The 23,024-nt window shown below is 51.2% G+C and overlaps 1 protein-coding gene across 1 annotated transcript; it reads left to right on the top strand.

The window, feature by feature from the left end:
* The first annotated feature begins 13,465 nt into the window (after positions 1 to 13,465).
* LOC122153505 (mucin-1-like) lies at positions 13,466 to 19,344 on the top strand. The gene is made up of 4 exons (XM_042793537.1): positions 13,466 to 13,862; positions 14,194 to 14,898; positions 15,738 to 17,055; positions 19,312 to 19,344. Exons 1-4 carry the CDS (start codon positions 13,503 to 13,505, stop codon positions 19,329 to 19,331), a joined length of 2,403 nt encoding a protein of 800 aa, XP_042649471.1. The 5' UTR covers positions 13,466 to 13,502; the 3' UTR covers positions 19,332 to 19,344.
* The last annotated feature ends 3,680 nt before the right edge of the window (positions 19,345 to 23,024 follow it).

Raw genomic sequence — 23,024 nt, 5'->3', positions numbered from 1 at the left:
CTATGTAAGGCGAGAGGAAGAGAGCAGCAAGCGACAAGTAAAAATGATGGTAGCAGCGGTCAGAGAGGATCGTAAAGGACGAACTGGTGAACACAGATCTGCTGGAACGAAACAAGGGAACGTAGTAGTAAAGAAGGAACAGAGATGTTGTTTTTACTGTGGAAAGAAGGGACATATAAAGAAGAATTGCAGAGAAAGGATCAGGGATGAGGAAATATTGAAAACGGAATAGGAGAGCCAGGGGCTCTATATCTTAGGGGACCGGAGTCATCATGAGCCCTTGATAAAATTAAAAATAGGTCCCCATAAACAAGAGTTCACCTTTTTAGTAGACACTGGGGCTGAAAAATCGACTATTAAACAAATACCTGAGGGATGTAAAATTTCCCCGGAAAAAGTACAAGTAATTGGGGCAAAAGGAGAACCATTTAAAGTAAACAAAATCAAAAATGTGGTATTCGAAACTGAAAATAAATTTGGAATGGGTGAACTCTTGCTCGTCCCTGAAGCAGAATTTAATCTGCTAGGACGAGATTTAATTGTTGAATTACAATTAGAAATTAAAGTGAAAAATCAAGAGCTAACAGTGTCTACTTATCCTTTGACCGTGGATGAGCAAAAACAAATTAACCCCGATGTCTGGTACTCTCCGGACACAATTAGTAGACTGGAAATCCCACCGATTAAAATCCAAGTTTCTGAACCCCACATACCTGTGAGGGTAAAGCAATATCCCATTTCCCTAGACGGACGGAGAGGATTAAAACCAGAAATTGATCGATTATTAGCACAAGGAATCTTAGAGCCTTGTATGTCACCCTTTAACACCCCCATTCTGCCTGTAAAGAAACCAAATGGGAAATACCGGCTCGTACATGATTTAAGGGAAATCGTTTAAGGGAGCACGGGGCGGCTAGGGTTAATCCCTTGCGGGGAAGTCCCAGCGGCAGGAATTCAAGGGGGGATGGGATTTGTGGATGTGCCGCTCACTAATGTAGAAGTGAGAGCGTATAAGAATGAATTTAGGAGGTTATTAGAGGACCCTGTGGGGCTGTCAGAGAAGACTGATCAATTTTTGGGACCCAGTATATATATACATGGGAGGAGATGCAGTCGATTACGGGAATTTTTTTCTCTCCTGAAGAAAGACAGATGATCAGAACGGTTGGAATGTGGATATGGGAGAGAGAAAATCAGCAGGGGATACCTGGGGAAAGGAAACTCCCTGTAACCCCTCTGCAGTGGAATCAGAATGAACAAGAGCGGAGGAGAGATATGAGTGACTCTAGGTCATTATAATAAGAGTCTGGAGGAACTCCTGAGAGAAGCACAGAAAGTAGATATTAGGAAGGATGAAGAAGAGGCTAAAACTAAAGCTAAAACTATGATAACTGCACAAGAAGCTGTTAGAAACAAACACAAGGAATCTCAGACGGTAAATCACAAATTTGAAACAGGCAAGGGAATGAAAGGGAAGGTGGAACCAAGAGGCACCACTGGCTAGGGAAATCACAAGGGAATGTTTTCATTGTGGGAAGGGGGGGCATTATAAACAAGAATGCCCCCAGAGAATACGGGACCTGTTGGTGTTTGAAGTAACCCAACAGGATGAGGGTGGTAATCACTAGGGGTGTCAGGGACTCTACCTCCTGGGGGATATACCAACAGAAGAGCCCTTGATAAATTTGAAATTAAGACCCCAGGAGGAAGATTATGTAAAAGATACAACTTGGGCTGTAGGGGCTAAAGGTGAAGGGGTTTTTGGTCCCAGTTATAAAGAATGTGTTAATACAAGGGGAAGATCAATATGCTGTTAATGATTTGTTGTTAATGCCAGGGGTAGGATGTAATTTGCTAGGTAGAGATTTACAAGTGCAATTAGGAATAGGTGTGGTGCTGGGTGAAGGAAAACTAGTGGTTAAATTACTAGAATTATGGGAGGAGAATCGGGGAGGATATTTAGGAATGAGAGCATCACTGTTTGGATTTTATAAATTATCAAATGAAAATAAGAGAAGATCTGTTAAATAAACCTTTGCCCTATAGAGAAAAACTATTTATTGATGGGTCCTCTCGATGCCTAGAAGGAAAAATATTGGGTTATGTAATTATCGAGAGGCAGAAGATGGAAGTGTTTGAAAAGGGGAAATTACCTGCTGGGTGGTCAGCACAAGTCTGTGAACTCTATGCCCTAAAACAGACATTGGTATATTTGAGAGATAAGGAAGGGACAGTGTACACAGACTCAAAGTATGCATTTGGAGTGGTCCACACATTTGGAAAAATATGGGAAGAAAGAGGGCTTATAAATACAAAAGGGAAGGAGCTAGTACACGAGCGGCTGATCAGAGAAGTTTTAGAAGCCCTGAAGCTCCCCACAGAAATTGCAATTGTGCATGTGAAAGGACATCAGAGGGGAGCATCAATGGAAATAAGGGGGAATAATTTAGCAGATTAAGTAGCCAGAGAAGCAGCTACAGAATCATCATTGGTAGTTTTATTGGTAATAATACCAGGGGATTATGAGAATTTAGCCCCAAATTTCACAGAACAAGAAAAGGATATACTTAAAAATAAGGGGGGAAAAGATTCAGAAGGAAAATGGACTTTAGCAGATGGAAGGCAGATGTTAAATAAAACAAGATCATGAGAAATTCTGTCATTAATACATTAGAAAATACATTGGGGAACGCAATCACTTTGTGATCATTTTCTTAGACAATATGGGTGTATAGGAATATATACGGTAGCTAAACAACTAGTTGATCGATGTTTAATTTGTTAAAAAGTGAACAAAAAGGTAACAGGAAAAAAAAAAAAAAAAAAAAAAAAAGGTGGCTGGGGAACAGGAGCTAGCCATACAAAGCCTCCAGGTAGACTTAACAGAGCTACCTCAAATACAAGGGTGAAAGTATTTGTTGGTATTAGTGGCTCACTTAACTCATTGGGTGGAAGCAATCCCCCACACCGAGGGCAATGGCAAGAATGGTATCCAAGGTGTTACTGGAAAACATTATCCCCAGATATGGATTAATAGAAAGAATAGACTTGGGCGGAGGAACACATTTAATTTTAAAAATTATACAACAGCTATCTGAAGCCTTAGGGATCGAATGGGCATGGCACACCCCATGGCATCCTCGGAGTTCTGGAAGAGGAGAAAGAATGAATCAAACTTCAAAACAAACCTTGACTAAGTTAATGATTGAGACTCAGATGTCTTGGATTAAATGCCTGCCGTTGGCCTTATTAAGGATCAATACTCAGCCACGAACAGACCTGGGAATTTCTCCCTATGAAATGATGTTTGGATTACCATGTATGAGTAATGACAGGGATATTGTCATCCCTGAAGTAGGAGATCAGTATGTAAGAAAGTATGTAATAAGAATTGGTAACACTTTAATGAAACTAAGAAAGAAAGGACTTCTGCCTCAAATACCACCATTGGCTTTTAATATCCACAATGTAAAACCAGGTGATTGGGTATTGATAAAAGTGTGGAAAGATTAATCATTAACTCCCGAGTGGGAAGGTCCATTTCAGGTGCTGCTGACCACCGAGACAGCGATCCGAACAAAAGAAAAGGGGTGGACTCCTGCCTCCCGAGGAAAAGGACCGGTGGAAAAGCCTCAGGAGTGGACTGTGGTACCATCAACTGACCAACTACAAGTCACCCTCAAAGGACTAAGTAAATTCATCAGGAGGGGATTGAATGACTCTTAACCAGTGGTTTGACTGGGTTTTTGACTGGGTTCAGAGGTAACACTGTGAAAATTTACTTATTCATTTACTTACTTGCTGTATAAGGAAACAAAAACAAAAAAACAGACAAAACCAAACAAAAAAAACTGTCAGGGAAAAGCTGGCGTTTACCGAGCATTAACTGACAGACATGTGAGATTATGAGCATTTTGGAGTCAATTAGGCATTGCTAGAAAATCAACCTAATTGGGTAATACCTTGTCTCGAGTGTATGTATGGATGTCATGAAGCGTGGGTTTTGTGTGAATGTGTGATGTGTTACCGGATGTGGTATTTCTTGCAGATGGAGAAAATTGTCTTATAACTGTATAGGGAAGGGGCATGAACTGTAACCTTGATTTACGGGGAAAAAGAGGTTAGTCCCCAGAATTTGTGATGTCCCTGAGAGTTGATGGGAGGACACTATCAGGAAGTGCCAAAATTTTGCTTTGCTTAGAAACAAAGGAAGTGGCTACAAAGGAGCTGCACTTGAATTGACTAACTCTTAACACACGGATTTGTTAAACAGTAGAGGGCAAGACCGGGTTAACCTCTGTGCTCGCCACCAAGAAGACCTTTTTCTCAGCTGTGGGCTGCAACCCCATAGGCATGAGAGGTGGGAGTATATGTTATACCGGACCTCTGCTAATCATCCTGGTATGGTTTGCTTTAATAGTGGCAAATTTGTGCAGCAAGTGCTTTACTGTTATGTCCAACATCAGAGTGGCTTTGTTTTCCCAAAGACAGAAGGGTGGATGGAGATATTTTAGTGGGAAGAAGAGAATCCAAGTAAAAGATGTGACAGAAGTAAAACAGCCAGTACCAAAACCGCCGAAAAGACCTATAACAGAATTTTCAACATGGTTAACCAAAGGAGATGGTGGTTTACATAAGCAGATACAACTACATGGGTACTTGAAAGAGGAACATTTACAAGGGCAAAAGATATGTAGTAAAAAGGCAAACAAAGTGAGGGCTACCAACATCAAGGCTGCACAATAAATTGCTGCCCATGCATAAGCACGCTCCATTGTTTTCGCGGTATCGGAGGTACAAGAGTGAGAGCGCGAGTGGCGAACCTGCCTGGTCTGTAGGGATCAGGAGTCAGGGTCCACATACGCAGCAGGAAAATGGATTTCCACGCCCCCAGTCCAAAGCGCATGTGTTGCTGGAGGGTCTCGAAAGTTCGGCTATACCCGGATGGCAAAAACAACTGCCAGGCCCGCCCAGATCTAGGCAGCACAGGCATTCTGGGTGGAAGAGAAACTTCCACTCATTGCGCACTTGGACCTTCCTCGGTCAAGCCGCTAGCCTGGGGCTGGACTATCCCACTAATCTTACTGATCCCGCTGGATTGCAATCTTGGGAAGATGGGAGTAGGGGACGATCCCGTGTGCGCCGGCCTGCTGTTGGGATTTTTCATTATATTGGTGGTGACTGTCGTTGCCATCGCGGTATGCGAGGGAATGTCTCGTGGCTGGTGTTGGAGAAGATCACCTCCTCCCCCCAATCCTCCAAGATCACGAAGACAACTAAGACGCCCTCGAAACCTTGATGAGGTGATGGAAACAGACTTATAGTTCAAAGAAGAAAATGTTGTTGATCAGAGGAGTTACCGCGTGGCGTGTGACTGGACTGTTGTTCTTGGACTCTTTCTGTCTTTCTATCGCTATCGCCCCGTGAGTAAGGGTAACAAGACATCGAAGGACAACATCCAAAGGACAGTGCTGATATCTTTGGTTCTTACTTTTTCTCTTTCTGATTGTGTCGCGTGGGACTTTGCTGGATTGTTATACAGTTAATTATTTCAGGTTCTTGTTTGCTAATAAATTGTTGATTATTGTTTACAGAGTGTCTGATAGTACGGTTGACTGTGCAGTTCGGCACACAGCTCGAATTTGCTTAACACCAACAGGTGAAACAGTAGTAGCAAATTGCATGTTGGTCACAACTTGTTGGATTAACTGAACAAAGCAAGGAATAAATAACACACGGCAAAAACATTAAGGCGACAACTGCACATAGCAGATAGAATAAGAGCTGTTTTACCTATGGTGCTCTGAAAACACCCTCAATGTTAGACTCAGAATGGTGGGATGATCTATTAGGAGCTTCCTGGTGGAAAAGATTGTTGTGAATGCGTTATGCCACGTGAAAACTATGATTGTAATTGTAAGGTATTATCTTGAGAGTGTTATGATAAATGTTGGAATTGTGGAAAAAGGTTTGTTTGCAGTGACGAAAATGAAAGTAGCATCTAATAAACAATAATAGGATAAAAGAAAAAGGGGGGATTGTAAGAAACTATGAACTAAGGGTATTGTTTATTGAAATTTATGTTAAGCTCAATGTAAAGGTTAGGCGGCAAAAGACAGAAAAACTGCTTATGCAAATAGCTGCCAGACACCGCTTGTGTGAGACAAGATAACCTGTGAGACAAGATAACCGCAATTGCTTACACAAACCAGATAGATACCGCTTGTGCAAGCAGAAGGGGTACTGATCAAAGACAACCACGAATGTAAAAATGTATAAAAAGGAACTGTTTGAACTGATCAGTACGGCAGTTGGCGGAGCGCAGACTCCCCTGCCGTCCAGCGCTGTCTTTGCTCATATTCTACTTGCTATAATTAATAAAATTATAATTGGATTATGATCCATTGTGGTCTCAATTTATAACACATGGTTGCCATTGCCCTTGGTGTGGGGGATTGCTTCCACCCTGTGAGTTAAGTGAGCCACTAATACCAACAAATACTTCCACCCTTGTATTCGAGGTAGCTCTGTTAAGTCTACCTGGAGGCTTTGTACTGCTAGCTCCTGTTCCCCAGCCACCTTTTTCTCATTACCTTTTTGTTCACTTTTTGACAAATCAGACATCGATCAACTAGTTGTTTAGCCTCCGTATATATTCCTATACACCCATATTGTCTAAGAAAATGATCACAAAGTGATTGCGTTCCCCAATGTATTTTCTGATGTATTAATGACAGAATTTCTCATGATCATTGTTTTATTTAACATCTGCCTTCCATCTGCTAAAGTCCATTTTCCTTCTGAATCTTTCCCCCCCCCCCTTATTTTTAAGTATAACCTTCTCTTGTTCTGTGAAATTTGGGGCTAAATTCTCATAATCCCCCGTTGTTATTACCAGTAAAACTACTGATGATAATTCTGTAGCTGCTTCTCTGGCTACTTAATCTGCTAAATTATTCCCCCTTATTTCCATCGATGCTCCCCTCTGATGTCCTTTCGCATGCACAACTGCAATTTCTGTAGGGAGCTTCAGGGATTCTAAAACTTCTCTGATCAGCCGCTCGTGTACTAGCTCCTTCCCTTTTGTATTTATAAGCCCTCTTCCTTCCCATATTTTTCCAAATGTGTGGACCACTCCAAATGCATACTTCGAGTCTGTGTACACTGTCCCTTCCTTATCTCTCAAATATACCAATGTCTGTTTTAGGGCATAGAGTTCACAGGCTTGTGCTGGCCACCCAGCAGGTAATTTCCCCTTTTCAAACACTTCCATCTTCTGCCCCTCGACAATTGCATAACCCAATATTCTTTTCCCTTCTAGGCATCGAGAGGACCCATCAATAAATAGTTTTTCTCTATAGGGCAAAGGTTCATCTAACAGATCTTCTCTTATTTTCGTTTGATAATTTATAAAATCCAAACAGTGATGCTCTCATTCCTGAATATCCTCCCCGATTCTCCTCCCATAATTCTAGTAATTTAACCACTAGTTTTCCTTCATCCAGCACCACATCTATTCCTTATTGCACTTGTAAATCCCTACCTAGCAAATTACATCCTACCCCTGGCATTAACAACAGATCATTAACAGCATATTGATATTCCCCTTGTATTAACCCATTCTTTATAACTGGGACTGAAAACCCCTTCACCTTTAGCCCCTACAGCCCAAGTTGTTTCTTTTACATAATCTTCCTCCTGCGGTCTTAATTTCAAATTTATCAAGGGCTCTTCTGTTGGTATACCCCCCCCAGGAGGTAGAGCCCCTGACACCCCTAGTGATTACCACCCTCATCCTGTTGGGTTACTTCAAACACCAACAGGTCCCATATTTTCGGGTGGCATTCTTGTTTACAATGCCCCCCCCCCCCCCTTCCCACAATAAAAACATCCCCTTGTGATTTCCCTAGCCAGTGGTACCTCTTGGTTCCACCTTCCCTTTCATTCCCTTGCTTGTTTCAAATTTGTGATTTCCCTTCTGAGATTCCCTGTGTTTATTTCTAACAGCTTCTTGTGCAGTTATCATAATTTTAGCTTTAGTTTTAGCCTTTTCTTCATCCTTTCTAATATCTACTTTCTGTGCTTCTCTCAGGGGTTCATCCAGACTCTTATTATAATGACCTAGAGTCACTCATATCTCTCCTCCTCTCTTGTTCAGTCTGATTCCACTGCAGAGGGGTTACAGGGAGTTTCTTTTCCCCGGGTATCCCCTGCTGATTTTCTCTCTCCCATATCCACATTCCAGACGTTCTGATCATTTGTCTTTCTTCAGGAGAAAAAAAGATTCCCATCTCCGACAGCCCCACAGGGTCCTCTAATAACTTCCTAAATTCATTCTTATACGCCCTCACTTCTACATTAGTGAGCGGCACATCCACAAATCCCAATATTGTTTCCCTTTCCAAAATCCTTCCCTTCCACTTACAACGACTTTCACACTGTCTCCCAATCCTCCTTTAATTCCAAACATACAAATACACAGACCTAATAATTATCGCCTCTCGTCTTCTGAGTATTGCGTGTCCTTATAAGCCCTCTCCTGGACACTTTAAACCCTTCGACTTTCTCTTATTAGATGCACAATGCCACCTATACCCACAACATACACATTTTACTATACCCACGTCTGACAAAAGTTTTTCCCTGTAAAGAAATTACTGGGAACAGAGGCGCAAAGGAAATAGGACAGGATCAGCTGGCTGCTCCCAATCTAGTGCAGCTGGCTGTCTGAGGGGGTTACATACAGTTTTTAACAAATATAAACTATTTCCGCGCTCCAACCACTCATTCCTTTCACACAAATAATCACTGGGTTCTAATCCAAACTAACGGAGAAGGGATTCACTCCTCTGTCTCCGATTTATACAAAGATCAATGCTTTTTACAATATATACAAATACCTAAATACAGTTCATTAATTAGACAAACTCCAAAGTTTTCAAACAGAATTCAAAAGGAGAACAAAAGAAAGAAGAGAACAAAAGAGGAAGAAAAAAGACTACAATTTCAACAAACCCAAGGTGGTCGGTGACACTCCCATGAACCCCAACAACCACTCATCCAGTTTGCTGAGGTGGTCTCCGACACTCCCATGAACCCCAGGTCTTATTACCCCTTTTAATTAATTCCGTTCCCTGTGCGCACTACCTCAATTAATCCAGTTCCTTACTTGAGTTTTAAGTTGTGCGCCAGGCGTCCCTGCGCGTCTTACCAACAACTCATATACAATTTTTAAACATAACTTTCCATAGTCCAGGCGGTCCTTGTCTGCTCCTGTAGTGGACAGCTGGGAGTGGAGATCCTCCGAGAAAAGGCTCGGGGTGCACCTAGGACGTCCACCCTTCAGCAGTCCCGGCAGCCGAGCAGAGAAGGTCCCATCTGGGTCGCCAAACTGATTTACGGATGAAAGACTTCACAACTGAGGGTTGTAAAGCAGGTATGTTTATTCAGCGCCGGGCACATGGGGGATCGCTCCGCCACAACAAGCCTGTGCCCCCCCCCCCCGCCCCTCCCGCCTTGCTTATGTTACGAAGTGTTGCATATTCATGAGGTGTCTATACATATTCACAACCTATCCCCGCCTACCCTCCCTTCTTATTATAATTAGGTCTCCTCCTCCTTGCGGCTGCACAGTGAGTTCCTTTGGTCCTGGGCAGGGGTCGTGAAGTGCTGGGCAGTGGTCGTGGGAGGAAGTATCTCCTCTTCCTCAGTGCTGAACTTTTCATCCTGAATACCTGCGCAGTCTCTGTCGCCTCCTGGACCCGGGCTAAACCGCAGAGCGGGTTTGTGCTGGTTGTGAGGTGATCTTTTGCTGATACACACTTACTTAAGGAAAGGAAAGGGGGCCCTGTTTTGAACAGGAAATAGAGGCAGAGCAATACAAGCAATGTATCTTGTCTCGTGCAAGCATAATACCAAATTTGGTTAATATCCCATTTCACCATGCGCAGAGAGGGCTGGTGAGCATCTCCAAGGGGGGAGACCCCACACGCTCCCTGGGCAGCCCGTGCCGCAGCTTGGCAAGCAAGAGGGGCACGTGCAAGCACAGGGGTTTCAAAATCCCAGAATGTAAACCTCCTGATGGATGCAGCGGTGTCCCGTTGGTCCTCTTGATTCTCGGTGTCTTGGTGGTGGGCATCCCCCACCCTCGCTTCTCATGATACCATTTTTACCCAGTCCGAGTCCCAAAATCTCTTCCCGGTTCTGAGACACTTCATGCTCCTGCAATATCAGAGTCTCCAGCCTCTGCAGCCTCCCTATGGATTTTTTCCCAATGACGTCTAAGATCAAAACTGCCAGTGGCTGCTGCAGCCAGAGGCTGGTCTGGAGGATAAAGATCAGGCTCCTGCTCAGGTTCTACTGGACGGGGATCTAATGGATCATCATCATTCGTGTTCTTCTCAGTTGACAGCGCAGGTGCTGTGGGCGCTGATACGGCTTTAGAACCTGTGTGCTTTTTAAGTATCTCAAAGATGTTCACCAGATGGATAACAGATCTTTAGCAAGAGCATTATTCTGAGTAGCTGAGTCCCATGGTTTAACCCCAGCTTGATCCCAGATATCCCAGTCAAAACCCAATGTGCTAGTTATATCGGGGCTAGTGGTTTTCATCCATTTAAGCATTAGCCTTAAATCAAATTCTTTGTATTTACAGTCATGCTTTTTCAAAAGCTGCTTAAGTCTCTAACACCGCCTCTTCAGCCTGAGATGGTTGGTTCCCCCTAGTTCCTGACTGCTCACCTGTCAGTTCAGGCGATTATGCCGTACGGACTTCTGCGGTGCTCCCCACCGGATCCTTGCGTTCAGTCAGGCTACGCCACTGGAGTCAAGTTCAGGCCCAGGAGCCGGTCGGTCCCTGTTCGGGCACCATTTGTGGCGTATTGAGGCACGGGCTCAGATCATGGGTGATGCTGAGATGCTTTATTTCAGGCTGCTTATATACCTTTCGTAAGTTACAGCGATTTTCCATCAAGTTACAGTATTTTCCTACCAGCTTAACAACGTCAGGTGGTTACGCGCTAATTACGCAGTCCTGGCAGTCTTCCTGCTTGCTTCTTTCACAGCAGCAGCCGAAAACATCAGTGTGCTCATCAGCATTTTTCTCATAACACAGCACTCTTCTAATTACCAAAGAGAAACATTAACTCTACTTTTCCCAGGGTCGACTTAGCAGGAGCCTCTCAGTACTTGTGTTCAGGCTGAGGTGCCTGCTCCAAGGCCTAGCCTGCATTTCCATTTTGTCTCCCCCAACACTAGAGCACCACCAGCCTTGCAAGCACAGGCACGTACCTTCCTGAAGATGAGGAAGTACGAGGAGATACTCCAGATTACCACACAATGGTTTCTTCATCCATTTACCTTGAAGAACATACTACAAGGCAAGTAACGCGTTTTTGAAGGACTCTCCACCATCCCTGCACACATTCATCATTCCCAAACATTCACCACTCTACCAGTTCTTTCTGCAATGTTTCCAGCCTGAAGGAACAGAATGCTAATTGGCCTGGTTAATTTTCTATGGTAGAACAGCAGGGCCATTCTTTCTTTATACCCACATACTGGTATTGATTTGATCTTTGATGCTAGCAGCATCTATCCTCTCATTTTAGGGCAGCGTTACACCACCAGAAGAGGCTGCCATCCGACCAGAAATGGAGGAGGATGCACTGTCAAGATAGCACTAAGCATGCATATTTAAATTAACCCCCAAAACAAGGCTGTGTTTATAAGCACAACGTTGTGGCGTCCAGAATTACTAGACAGTGCCTGAAAGAACTGCAACAACTACTGCAGTAATATGCCCAAAGTTACAGGCAGAGCCACATAAATTCATGGGTTTTTTGCTTGCAAATTCTTCACGGGTTTCTTGCAAAAGCCTGTCCCCCAAACTCCTAAACAACCAGAACCTTGCAGGCAATTGCAGGCACACAGAATTCCAGATATAACTTTAAGGTGCTAGCAACCCGATATATGCTCACCCTGCACTACACAAAACGACTTACGGGTAGCTCCCAAATGGACCGGTCCCCAAACACAGTTCCAAAAAGAATGCCTTTATTTTAGATGGTCCTTGTCCATCCCCACAGCGATCCGATCAAGGACAGGAGTCTCTCGGGAAAAAAATCACCGGGGTTACCCAAGAGAGTCCCAATCTCAACAGGTCCTGCAGTCGGGTGGAGAGGGTCCCACCTGGGTCGCCAGACTGAAACACAAAAATTCACTCAACAGTTGGAATCCAGTAAAACTGTTAAGCAGGTATTCTTTATCTGCAGCGCTGGGCAGCACTGGGGCTCGCTCCACCACAAGGGCTCCAACGGAAAGGTGCAATCACAGAGAACCTACGCTGTGAGGTTATACGTATTCAGCGGATTTCTGGGAACTAATCTGCACACACAGAAGATTTCCTAGAATTTATCTACACTGTCCGAGCACACGTGATAAAATTAGGGTTAGGGGCTTTTCCCCCTCTGGTGGTGGTTCATGGTCTTCCTTGCCCTGTCCAGTGATTGAACTTTGGTTTTCCTATGCCCAAATACAATTGTGGAGTTAGCTCATCTGTTCTTTGGCCCTGGGATGCTCCAAGATGGTCAGTTTTAACTAATTTGCCAGTGCTAATCTTGACACTGTCGTCTTGGGCCCTTGTTATCAGGGGTACTCAGGAAGCTTAATGAACCGTCTCAAGGTCTACTTCAATTTTTTCTCAGGGAGAAGTTGCATATTTCAAAACACCTTGTTATTAATTCTGCCTAGCAGTTGACTAAACTATGTGAGTGAAATGAAGAGAATAATACGAGTAGAAAATGCTGACCAACTAGGATGCTACTATAAACAAGCTCTTTGCTCCAAACAAGAGAAAAAGTTTTAGCTTTCCCTCAGAAGAGCCTGGTGGCAGCGCTCTTACCCAGGGCGTCTCCCGGGAGCACCCCGAGGATGCCCAATGGCCTCTGGGCACGATGCCACCAGCCCATCACAAATCCCTGGAGGTCGCTGTGGGGAGGTCCACACCCGCGACCGGGTCTGCGAGCCTCCCCTGCCTTTCTCTACGCGGGCGCCCACCGGAGCGTCCCCAGGCCCGGGGGCCCTGTGTGGGAGCAGCGCCTGGGGACGCGGCCCAGGGCGCTGGCGCCCAGAGCTGCCGACTGCACACAGGACCCAGCTCTGCAGAGCCCGCTGGCACCGGGCGCACGTGGGAGGCGCTGGCCCAGGCCGGCCGGGGGCTCGGTGAGGGGAGAGCCGGGGCTGCCCCGCGCCGGGCACAGCCCGTCCCAGCCGGTCCCCGGCGTGGGCGTCTCCATGGGCACCGCCAGGGCTTTGTGAGGCGGGGGCCGCATCACCCCCAGAGGCCACTGTGACATGGGCCACCCCCACCCCCCCGCAGGGTGACCATGAGGGTATTTAAGGAGCGAGAGCCCTGGGGTGCCCTCCCCCAGGAGAGCAGCTCCCTCAGGAGGTAGCGTCTCCCCTGGGTGCTCGTGTAAGGTCTTTGGCTAAGGTCGCCAAAGATGCCCACGGGTGAGGAGGCGAACGCCCGCTCCCGGCCCGCCAAGGGGCTGCCGAGCCTGCAGGAGAGGCGCCAGGTGAGGGACGGGGCAGGAGGGAGAGGCCGGGGGTGGGACGGGGCCGCACAGAGCTGCCTTGGTGCCAGGGCCAGCCTTGCCGGCGCTGTGGGGGCCGCTGTGCCAAGGCAGCCGCCTCCATCCCATGCCTCCTCCTCCTCCTCCTCCTGGTCACAGGTGGGCCTCAGGCAGCCACAGGCAGTGCCGCAGGGCAGCCAGAGCCAGGCCTTGTCCCTCCATGGGGACAGGCTGCCACTGCTCTCCTGCCCAGAGAGCTCGCAGGACACCGCAAGGCACCGTGCACAGGTAGGGAGATGGAGACGGGGCCGAACGCCTTCCCGACCCCAGGAGCTGCCGATGAGCAGGTGGGGTGTGCAGGAGGGGACCGGTGGGCCCAGACCCATAGCAAGCTGAGCGCCCTGTGCGCTGCTCCCGGGAGTCACCATGGGCTGCGGGGGGACCAGCCCTCACCCCAGCCGGCTCTGGGAGCAGGGCGGCAGCCGCCTGCGGGGCTGAGCACTGCCCAGGGGCTGGCAGGGAAGCAGAGCCGCAGGAGCTTTTCAGTGGTGGGAGTACGTGGGGGCGCAGGGGCAAGGGCCGTGCTCACACAGCCTTCTCTCCTCGGCTTCTCTTGCAGATGGATGTTCTGGCACACAGGGTGACCCTGCCCCGCAACAAGGTGGTGCAGGAGGAGACAGCTCGTTGTCCAAGCTTGCCACCTGTCCCCAGGAAGGCAGCGGCACCCGGGCACGCACCCACCGCAGCTCAGCCAGCAGGAGCTGTCAGCACCTGCCCCAGGCTGCCTCCTCTGCCAGCAGCACCCTCCACATCTCCTGTCAGCAGCAGGGAAACCACCAGCGGCACCGCAGCCAGTGGCCGGCGACAGCTCATCCCATCTTCTTGGGGCATCCGCCATGGCCAGGGCACAGCCGCAAGTGTGGAGAGCTGGAGGCCTGCCCCACACAGCTCCGCTGGCCGTGCTGCAGCTGCGAAGGGGATAGCCCAGGGCCTTGTGACTGAGGTCCTGGACAAGGTCTTCCTGGGGAGCCGGGGACCCAGCCAGCAGCCGGCAGCCCAGTGGAACTGGGCACACAGCGCGACTGAGGCGGCACCACCAAGAGCAGCCGAGGTCTGGGCGGCCAGCGGTGGCAAGGCCCCCTCAGCTTTGCCCGTGCCTGGTCCCCTTGCACATGGGGACACTGGTGCTGCAGGCAGGGCCCCTGCGCCAGCTTCCCTGGCCAGGAACGCAAGGCCAGGGCAGCTCCAGCAGCAGCAGGAAGGCGAGGAGCGGTGTTTCCCCCAGTCGGCACCAGGATGGCTCCTCAGTATCAGATCCAGGCAGGTGAGTGCCAAGGTCTGTGCCATGGCTCTGCAGGACACAGTCCAGCACCTCGTGAGGGAGGTTGTGGGCAAGGTTGCAACTGCCAAGCAGGGACCCGGCCAGCAGCCGGCTGAGCAAGGGCATGGCCATTTTGCATGGTTGAGGCAAGCTGGGCAGCAAGAACAATGGAAGTCTGGGCAGCCAAGGGCAGCAAGGCCCAAGGTTGGGGGGCCACTGAGGAGGACAAGCTGGGAGATAGATGTCAGCAACAAAGAGCTTGTCCCAAGGGGACGACATGGTAACCTGCATCAACCCCTTGGTCCCAGAGCTCTTCCAGGACCCCCATGCTGGCCCAGCAGCAGCACAGGCACAGAGGCAGCTGGTGACCTGCAGAGCATGTCCCCTGCCCCAGAGGGTCCCACGGACACTGAGCTGGGCAGCTTCACCCACCCAGTGCCTTGGCTCCAGCTCTACTTGTCCCATAGGCACCTGCTGCCTTCTCACATGCCCCAGCTGGCCAGCAACGACCATCCCTCCTCAGACAGTGTCTGGGGCTCTGCACAAAGCTTTTCTGCCCTGGCCAGAGCTCCCGTGAAAGATTGCCAGCGTGTGGCTTCATGGGGCTGGCCCCGGTCTTTCTTTCCCTCTCCTTCCATCTCTCTGCTGCCAAGCTAACAAACTTGTGCCAGCAAAGCAGGGAGCAGCCCTACTTCCAGGGTCTCCCAGCAGAGAGAACTCTCCGAGCACTGCCCGGGGGCTGGCAGGGGAGCCCAGCTGCAGGAGCTCTTCCAGTGGGGACATGGGGGGCACAGGGGCAAGGGCCGCACTCACGCAGCCTCTCTCCTTGGCTTCTCTTGCAGATGGACAGCCTGGCATTCAGGGTGACCCTGCCTCACAGCAGGGTAACAAGGAAGCAGACAGACCATCTTGAAATCTTGCTGCCTGTTTCCAGGAAGGCAGCGGCACCTGGGCATGCGCCCACTGCAGCTCATCCAGATGGAGCTGCCAGCACCTGCCCCACGCTGCCTCCTTTGCCAGCAGCACCCTCCACATCTTCTGCCAGCATCAGGGAAACCACCAGTGGCACCACAGCCAGTGGCCACCAACAGCTGGTCCCATCTTCTTGGGGCATCTGCCATGATCAGGGAACAGCCTGGAGCGTGGAGAGCTGGGGGCTTGCCCCAAGCAGGCCCGCTGCCCATGTCACAGCTCTGATGGAAGCAGCACGGTGTGTTGTAACTGAGGTCCTGAACAAGGCTCTCTATGCGATCCAGGGACCCAGCCAGCAGCCGGTGGCACAGCGGGACCATGCACAAGTCATGGGGGAGGCAGCAGCAGCAAGAACAGCTGAGGACAAGGGAGCCAACAGCGTCAAGAACCCCGCAGCTCAGCCCACGCCTGGTCCTCATGGAGGTGGGGGCACCGATGCATCTGACAGATCCCTTGTGCCAGCTTCTCCATGCAGGGACGTCGTGCCAAGGTGCCTGGGTCAAGCATCAGAGCATGATCTGGCAATGCCGGTGACGCGTATCAAGTGCTACATCAGTAGTAGGTTGCTGCCCATGCAGGACAGGGTTTTTGCGGTCTATCTGGCCATCCCTTCCGTCAGGACGGACCCTCTGGAGGAGCTGGAGAGGAGTGGCCCAGGCTGCAATGAGAACAGCCTAGCTCAGCTCAGGAAACCCACTCTGCAAGTGCCAGAGGACAAGCAAGGGGCCTTGGCTAAGAAGGAAGATCTCGGCAACGAAGAGATGTACCAAGAGTCGTCCTCCATTACCATCCGCAGCATCTGTATCAACCCTTTTATCCTGGAGCTCGTCCCCCTCCCAACTTGTCCCCAGGAGGGGCCTGGCAGGACCAGCATCATGGGCCCAGAGGCAGCAGGAGAGGCAGCTGGCAACCTGCAGGACGCATCTCCTGCCCCAGCGGGTCCCATGGACCCTCAGCCGGCAGCTTCTGCCCTGGCCAGAGCGCCCGAGGAAGAGGAGGACAATCCAAACCTGTCTCCCATGTCTGGAGCCCAGCAAGGAGAGGCCAGCGCAGCCCTTGACTCCCTGGCGGTGCACGAGGATGAAGTGGCTTCTTCATTCCCTCAGAACCCTCCGACAGACACTGCCACATCCCACCCGGCAGATGACAGAGGAGACGCAGCAGCATCTCCCCTGCCTCTGGAGCCAGGTGGGCAGCACTGCGCGCACGGGGGCTGGCCGTGCCGCGGCCCCCACTCCCTGGGGACAGCCCTTGGTGGCGGGGGGCAGGCAGGAGCTTGCCCGTCACCCGCCCAGCCCCTCACCTACAACTCTCCTTCCCCCGCAGGCATCGCTGCTCTCTCGCACGCCCCGGCTCAGCGCCGACGGCCCTCCCTCCTCAGGAGGGCGCTCAGGGCTCTGCGCGGGGCGTTCTGCTGCTCCTGCATCGCGGGACAGCAGGAGCAGTAGCGCCCCGCTGCCAGCGCCCGGCGGGTCCCCGGAGATGGCCGTGGGCCCTGAGCCTGCGCAGGCCCCAGAGGGAGCAGCACGCGAGGGATGGGTGCATGGACGGCGCCCCAGGCATTCAGCTGCCCCGAGAACATCGTGCTGCCGGCCACCGCTCGGCCGTGGGTGCTTTCTGAGGCCAATAAAAGATGATCATTTTCCCCCAGTGCTCGTCTGCGCCTGGTCCCTCTCGGGAGAAGGGCGGGTGCAGGCAAGGCCCATGCCGGCAGGCAGAGCTGGAGAGCCCCAGTGCTCCCCCCAGGCTGGGCAGGGCCTGCGCCCTCGGCCTCTGCCCGGGCCTCCGGCGCTCCTGCTGCCGCCCAGCTGAGGCCTGAGCTGGCCTCGCTTCGCGGTGCCCGTGTTTTCAGCCCATCTCTGTCCTCGGGCTGTCCTGGCATTGGTTGGCCTGTTGGGCTTGTGTGTGTGGCAGGGATTTGGGGAGCAGGGGAGGGGGCTGCCGGAGCAGAGACTCCCCTGCAGCCTGCGGCGAGAGGGCGGGCTGGCCCCCTGCAGCCCATGGTCCGTTGCATCCAACTGGTAGACATAGACATGAGAAAGGCAAGGGGCTTTGGATGGAGACAGAGCAATGAGACCAGCGGCGGTGTGGAGAAAGTTTCTTCCCTGATGAGGAACGCTGTAGTGCAACCAGGCACCTGGCTCACAGACACGTGGAAGAAAAACATATGAATTCAAGTCGATGTTCCAGATGCACTGGGTCATTCTCTTCCAGGTCACAGCTGGGCAGATGCGGTATGCCTGAACTCAAGACTATTCATCGATTCAATCTGCTTTCTGGGAGACCACAAAACCCAGGCTGTTGTTCCAAGTATTTGTTAAAAATTAACTGCAAGTGGAAAAAAAAATCAAGTGGCCCAGTGGCAGATTTATTACAGTTTTAACAGGTAAAGGGAATGAATCTACTTTGTGAACCAAAATAGCAACAGGAAAGCATACTGAAGGATTTTTAATCAAATGACAAAATGGACACAGCATAAGCAGTATGTATTTATATAGAAATATATTGGTTACATTCTTCTTAAATAAAAAACATTCATTAGCAACAGCCAAAAGTATTTCTTTGTGGAAAGAGATTCATCTTCCTTCAGGGCAATTCTGGCTCTTTGTCAGGCAAGGCAAGCCCAACATGCCGAGGACCCAGGCTAAAGGAGGAAGAACGCAGCCGACTCAATATGAGTGATAAAGCATGGTTCAGTTTATTGATTTTCGTTACAGCCTTTTATAATCCTTCTACTAATTATGCCTACTAGTCACTAGCTGATTGGCTTAAGCTCTAAGGGTCGTATTCGCATGGTCCACCTACTTGCATTTAGCTTACAGCACAAGCTTCTCAGAACACTAAGTTTCTCATGCCACTATTTCTAATTCCTCTTGACTTGTTTTCGATACACAACAGTACCGTAACACAATGTTTCTCAGACCACCGTTATCATAACACTAGGTTTCTCAGACCACTATTCCCAATTCCCCTTAGCCTGTTTTCGACACACCACGGTACACAAGGCCGAAGCGTCCTTGACATTCCTCATGTATCAGCAGCTGCGAGCAGCTGCAGGCAAACCCTAGTGAGGCCCAGCATCAGCAGCTAGAGCAGGCTCTGATCATACAATTGCTCGGTGGGCTCAGGACCCTTGTCTCTGAGCCATTCTCCAACATTTACCCCTTCACTGGAAGAGGTTGCCCAGTGAAGTTGTGGCTGCCCCCTCCCTGGAAGTGTTCAAAGCCAGGTTGGACAAGGCCTTGAGCAACCTGGTCTGATGGAAGATGCCCCTGCCCATGGGAGGGGGTTGGAACTAGACAGTCTTTAATTTCCCTTCCAACCATTTTATGATTCTATGTTTCTCTGAAATGGAGGATGTCAGGGGCATAAAGACAAGGTCTTGTTTTGACACCAGTCAAGTTTCCCATTGTCATCTTGGTTATGTCTTCTCGTCTGTTGTAGAAACGGCTCCAAGAAAATGACTGAACCCCAGAGGAGGTGCTCGGATTTGCAGCCTGGAGAAAGGGCTTATTCCCCACCGGCACTGTCCTACGCCCGTTCCTTCCTCAGTCAGTGGGCGGCCGGCAGCGAGCAGGTGGGTTCTGTGGGACCACAGGGTCTGCCTTGCCTGACCAAGGCAGCTCTGGGGAGGTGGCCAGGGCACCAGATGGACAGTGGACTTATTTCTGGGATCTCTTTTCCCTCCCACAAGCTGCAGCTTTCTTCGCAGTTGCAGCACCGCTCCCTCTCCAAGCACCCCACTTAGATCTGTCCATTTTCTCCACCTTTGGCCCTTCTGCCTTTGCAGCCCTCCAGGAGAGCCTTTGGGAGGCCCTTGGCTGTTCCCTCCCACAGCTCCTGGGGCTTCCTCCCAGTGCTGCCTCTGCCCAGGAGGAGCTCAGAGAGACTTTCCAGAGACTCGGGCAGCTCTGCTGGCTGGCCCCCCTGCCCAAAGGTCCCTCGAGAAAGAGTTTTAACCCGTGTTCCGCTTTTGGGATCGCCTTGCAAAACCAGCACTCATTGGGAACGAGCAGTCAGAAAAGCCAAAGCCAGAGTTAAAAAAACTTGTTGCCCTTGCATGTGTAATTTACGGGGTGTTTCCTTCCTTCTCTGTAGGATTTGAGGCAGTTGGTGGAAATAGCCAGTACTACAAGTTTTTGGTATGGGGTTTTGAAAGCTGTGGGCTTGCATGTGCCCACCTTGCATTCTCTTAAAGTTCCAGTTCTAGTCACTGGAACGGAAATGGTCTGCATGAGCCAGCACCGAGCGGGACTGCAACAGGCTGGACGGCCGGGCCGAGGGTGCTGCTCAGTGGCACCGGGCGTAGTTGGAGGCCAGGAACCAGCGGTGGCATCCAGCGGTCAGGGCTGGGCCCAGGACTCTTTGCCACCTTCCTTAATTCATGGGCCGGGTGGCGGGCTGGAGCAGGGCTCGGCCCGGGTGAGTGCCCCCCCCGGGGGCTCTCCCGGCCAGCCTCACGGAGCCTGCGCTGCTGGGAAATGGCTGCCGAGAAGAGGACGCAGCCACCAACGCCGTCCCCCTCGGGCGGCCAGCGCCAGCAGGAAGCTGCAGCCCGCGGAGAGCCCAGGCCCGAGCGGGACCCTGGCAGGAGCTGCGGCCCCTGGAGAGGAGCCCAGGCAGCAGCAGGTTCTCTGGCCGCAGCTGGGGCCTGCGGGGCCCAGGCGGGAGCAGGGAAACGGCCTGAGGAGGAAGGGGCGGCAGAGACGAGGCGCCCGCAGCCCCGTGCCCCGTCCCGCTGCGGCGCTCGCTCGAGGGGGAGAGGCGGCCGAGGAGCCGGGCAGGGAGGAGCGCGGCTGAGCCCGGGCACAGCGGCGCTGGGGAAGCGGCTGCCGGCGGGGTTTGTTCCCGCTCCCTTTCTGAGGGACGGACAAACCGCCCCGAGCCCGGCCCGCTCAGGCCCCGCGCGCTGGGGAGGGGGCGCGGGGCGGCGCTGGGAGGAGGGGCCCGGGCTGCCCTGCCCGGCAACAGCCACGCCATTGGCCACGGCTGAGCCAATGGGCGGGGCCGGAGGCGGCCCGGCAGTCCCGGCCGGCCGGGGGCGGGGCCTGAGGAGCAGCGCGGGGGCGGGGCCGCCCTCCCCAGCCGCTCCCCGTGGGCCCCAGGGGAGCGCTGGGTCGGGCCGGGCCTGGCCAGAGCGGGCCGGGGCCGTTTGCCTTCGCCCGCCCTCGCTGGCTGCCGGGCGCAGCCGGGCCGGGCTCCTCCCGCTGTCCCCCAAACCGGGAATGAACCCCCTGAGCCCAGGGGAGCCCCCAGAGGCAGGCATTCTCTGTGCCCCAGCGCGGGGGGGGGGGTCCCTGCGCCCCGCGGGCATGCCCCGGGACAGAAGCCCGGGCTCTGGGTGCCTGCAAGGCAGGAATAGTCCCGGCTTTTCCGAGAAGCCTCCACCTCTCCGCCGGTCTGCTACGTTTACCTGTGAGAAACAAGCTCACGTCTAGCAAAAACATGTTTTATTGGGGACAGAGTCAGCGGAGCAAAGAACACAGCGCTGGGGGCAATGGGGCACCCCCTGCCCCAACAGGGGATTATTTTCATAGAGCAACCAGGAGATATCATTAGTTGAGCGAAAATGGCGGGTTTTCACCTCTTCACACCTGCAGAGCTCCTTTTTCTTTGTTTCTCCCAGGCTGTCTCTCTCAGTACTTTTCCACTGCCCTCTCGGGGGGATTGGGGGGGGCGAAGTCCAGGTCTCTCTCCATCAGGAGTTCTTCGCTTAACCCTTTTCTGCTGGCTTCCATTCCTCCCCAGCCCCCCCCACCCAAGTTCCCCTTTACATGACACCTAACCACAGACCACTCCCCATCCTCCTCCTTGCCCAACTCCCCACCATGCCCAACCACATGCCTAACTTGTGACCAAAAAAGCCTTGCTTGACTGTTATAATTTTAGCAACACTAATTTTAATAACAGCTTTAGCCTGACTCAATAAAAGTAATTGTTTAATTACTTTTAGCAAAAGCAGAATAATTCCGTTATTTATCACAAACCACCCTGATTTACGGATGAAAGACTTCACAACTAAGGGTTGTAAAGCAGGTATGTTTATTCGGCGCCGGGCACATGGGGAATCGCTCCGCCACAACAAGCCTGTGCCCCCCCCGCCGCTCCCACCTTGCTTATATGTTACAAAGTGTTGCATATTCATGAGACGCTTATACATATTCACAACCTATCCCCGCCTACCCTCCCTTCTTATTATAATTAGGTCTCCTCCTCCTTGCGGCTGCGCAGTGAGTTCCTTTGGTCCTGGGCAGGGGTCGTGAAGGGCTGGGTGGTGGTCGTGGGAGGAAGTATCTCCTCTTCCTCACTGCTGAACTTTTCATCCTGAATTCCTGCGCAGTCTCTGTCGCCTCCTGGACCCGGGCTAAACCGCAGAGCTGGTTTGTGCTGGTTGTGGGGTAATCTTCTGCTGACACCCACTTACTTAGGGGTGGAGGGGAGGCTTTGTACTAAACAGGAGATAGCGGCTGAGCAATACAAACATAGCAATATCTATCTCGTGCAAGCATAATACCAATTTTGGTTAATATCCCATTTCAATCAGCACTGCCATCTTTGCCTACCTGAAGCCCCCTCCATCTCCTCCCCATCTCTGGACCTGGTGGTGTCAGTTCTGTACTCGGTGGTGCCTCCAGCAGTGAACCCCCTCATCTACAGCATGAGGAACCAGGAGATGAAGGACGCACTGAAGAAGCTGATTCACTCAGCTGACTCTCAACAGGGATAAGCCGCCCGTGTCTCTTCAGAAGTCATTTCTAATTCTTATCTGAAACCTTCTGTGCAGTAAGCATTTTATTTGTGAAACTCTTGTTTGTTCCTAAAATGTCTGTATCCACTCCTCTTCCTCAGAGACATGAACCAGCCTCTCTGACAGAGAGGCTTTTGTGCATGTGTCTGGTAGGACAGTACAGCTGGCCTTCCTAGTCACATATCTGTAATAAAACAATTTTTTCAGTGCCGATATCTGGAGGTTGGTCTCTTCCTCCCAAGCTGAGGTCAGGAACAGGCTGAAGGAATTGCCCCTCTGAGCGTGCTGCTGTGCTGGGGTTCTCCAGGGGTTCAGGGCAGGAGGGCATGGGGGGATGTGTTAGGGAATAGGCCTGTGCTGCCCCTTCACGTGGGGGTGCCCAGTGCAATGGAAATGATGGCTGATCCAT

This window comes from Tyto alba, unplaced genomic scaffold (genome assembly GCF_018691265.1).
Source record: "Tyto alba isolate M040663 unplaced genomic scaffold, T.alba_DEE_v4.0 Super-Scaffold_20, whole genome shotgun sequence".
Lineage (NCBI taxonomy): Eukaryota > Metazoa > Chordata > Aves > Strigiformes > Tytonidae > Tyto > Tyto alba.
This window is presented reverse-complemented; position numbering and strand designations above follow the sequence as displayed.

What these genes read in the sequence shown, in the direction of transcription:
- LOC122153505 (XM_042793537.1), top strand. Translation starts at nt 13,503, where the DNA reads ATGCCCACGGGTGAGGAGGCGAACGCCCGCTCCCGGCCCGCCAAGGGG. An exon ending in TCAGTATCAGATCCAGGCAG is followed by an intron (nt 14,899 to 15,737) that starts GTGAGTGCCAAG and finishes CTTCTCTTGCAG; the next exon opens with ATGGACAGCCTGGCATTCAG. An exon ending in TCCCCTGCCTCTGGAGCCAG is followed by an intron (nt 17,056 to 19,311) that starts GTGGGCAGCACT and finishes CGTCTGTTGTAG; the next exon opens with AAACGGCTCCAAGAAAATGA.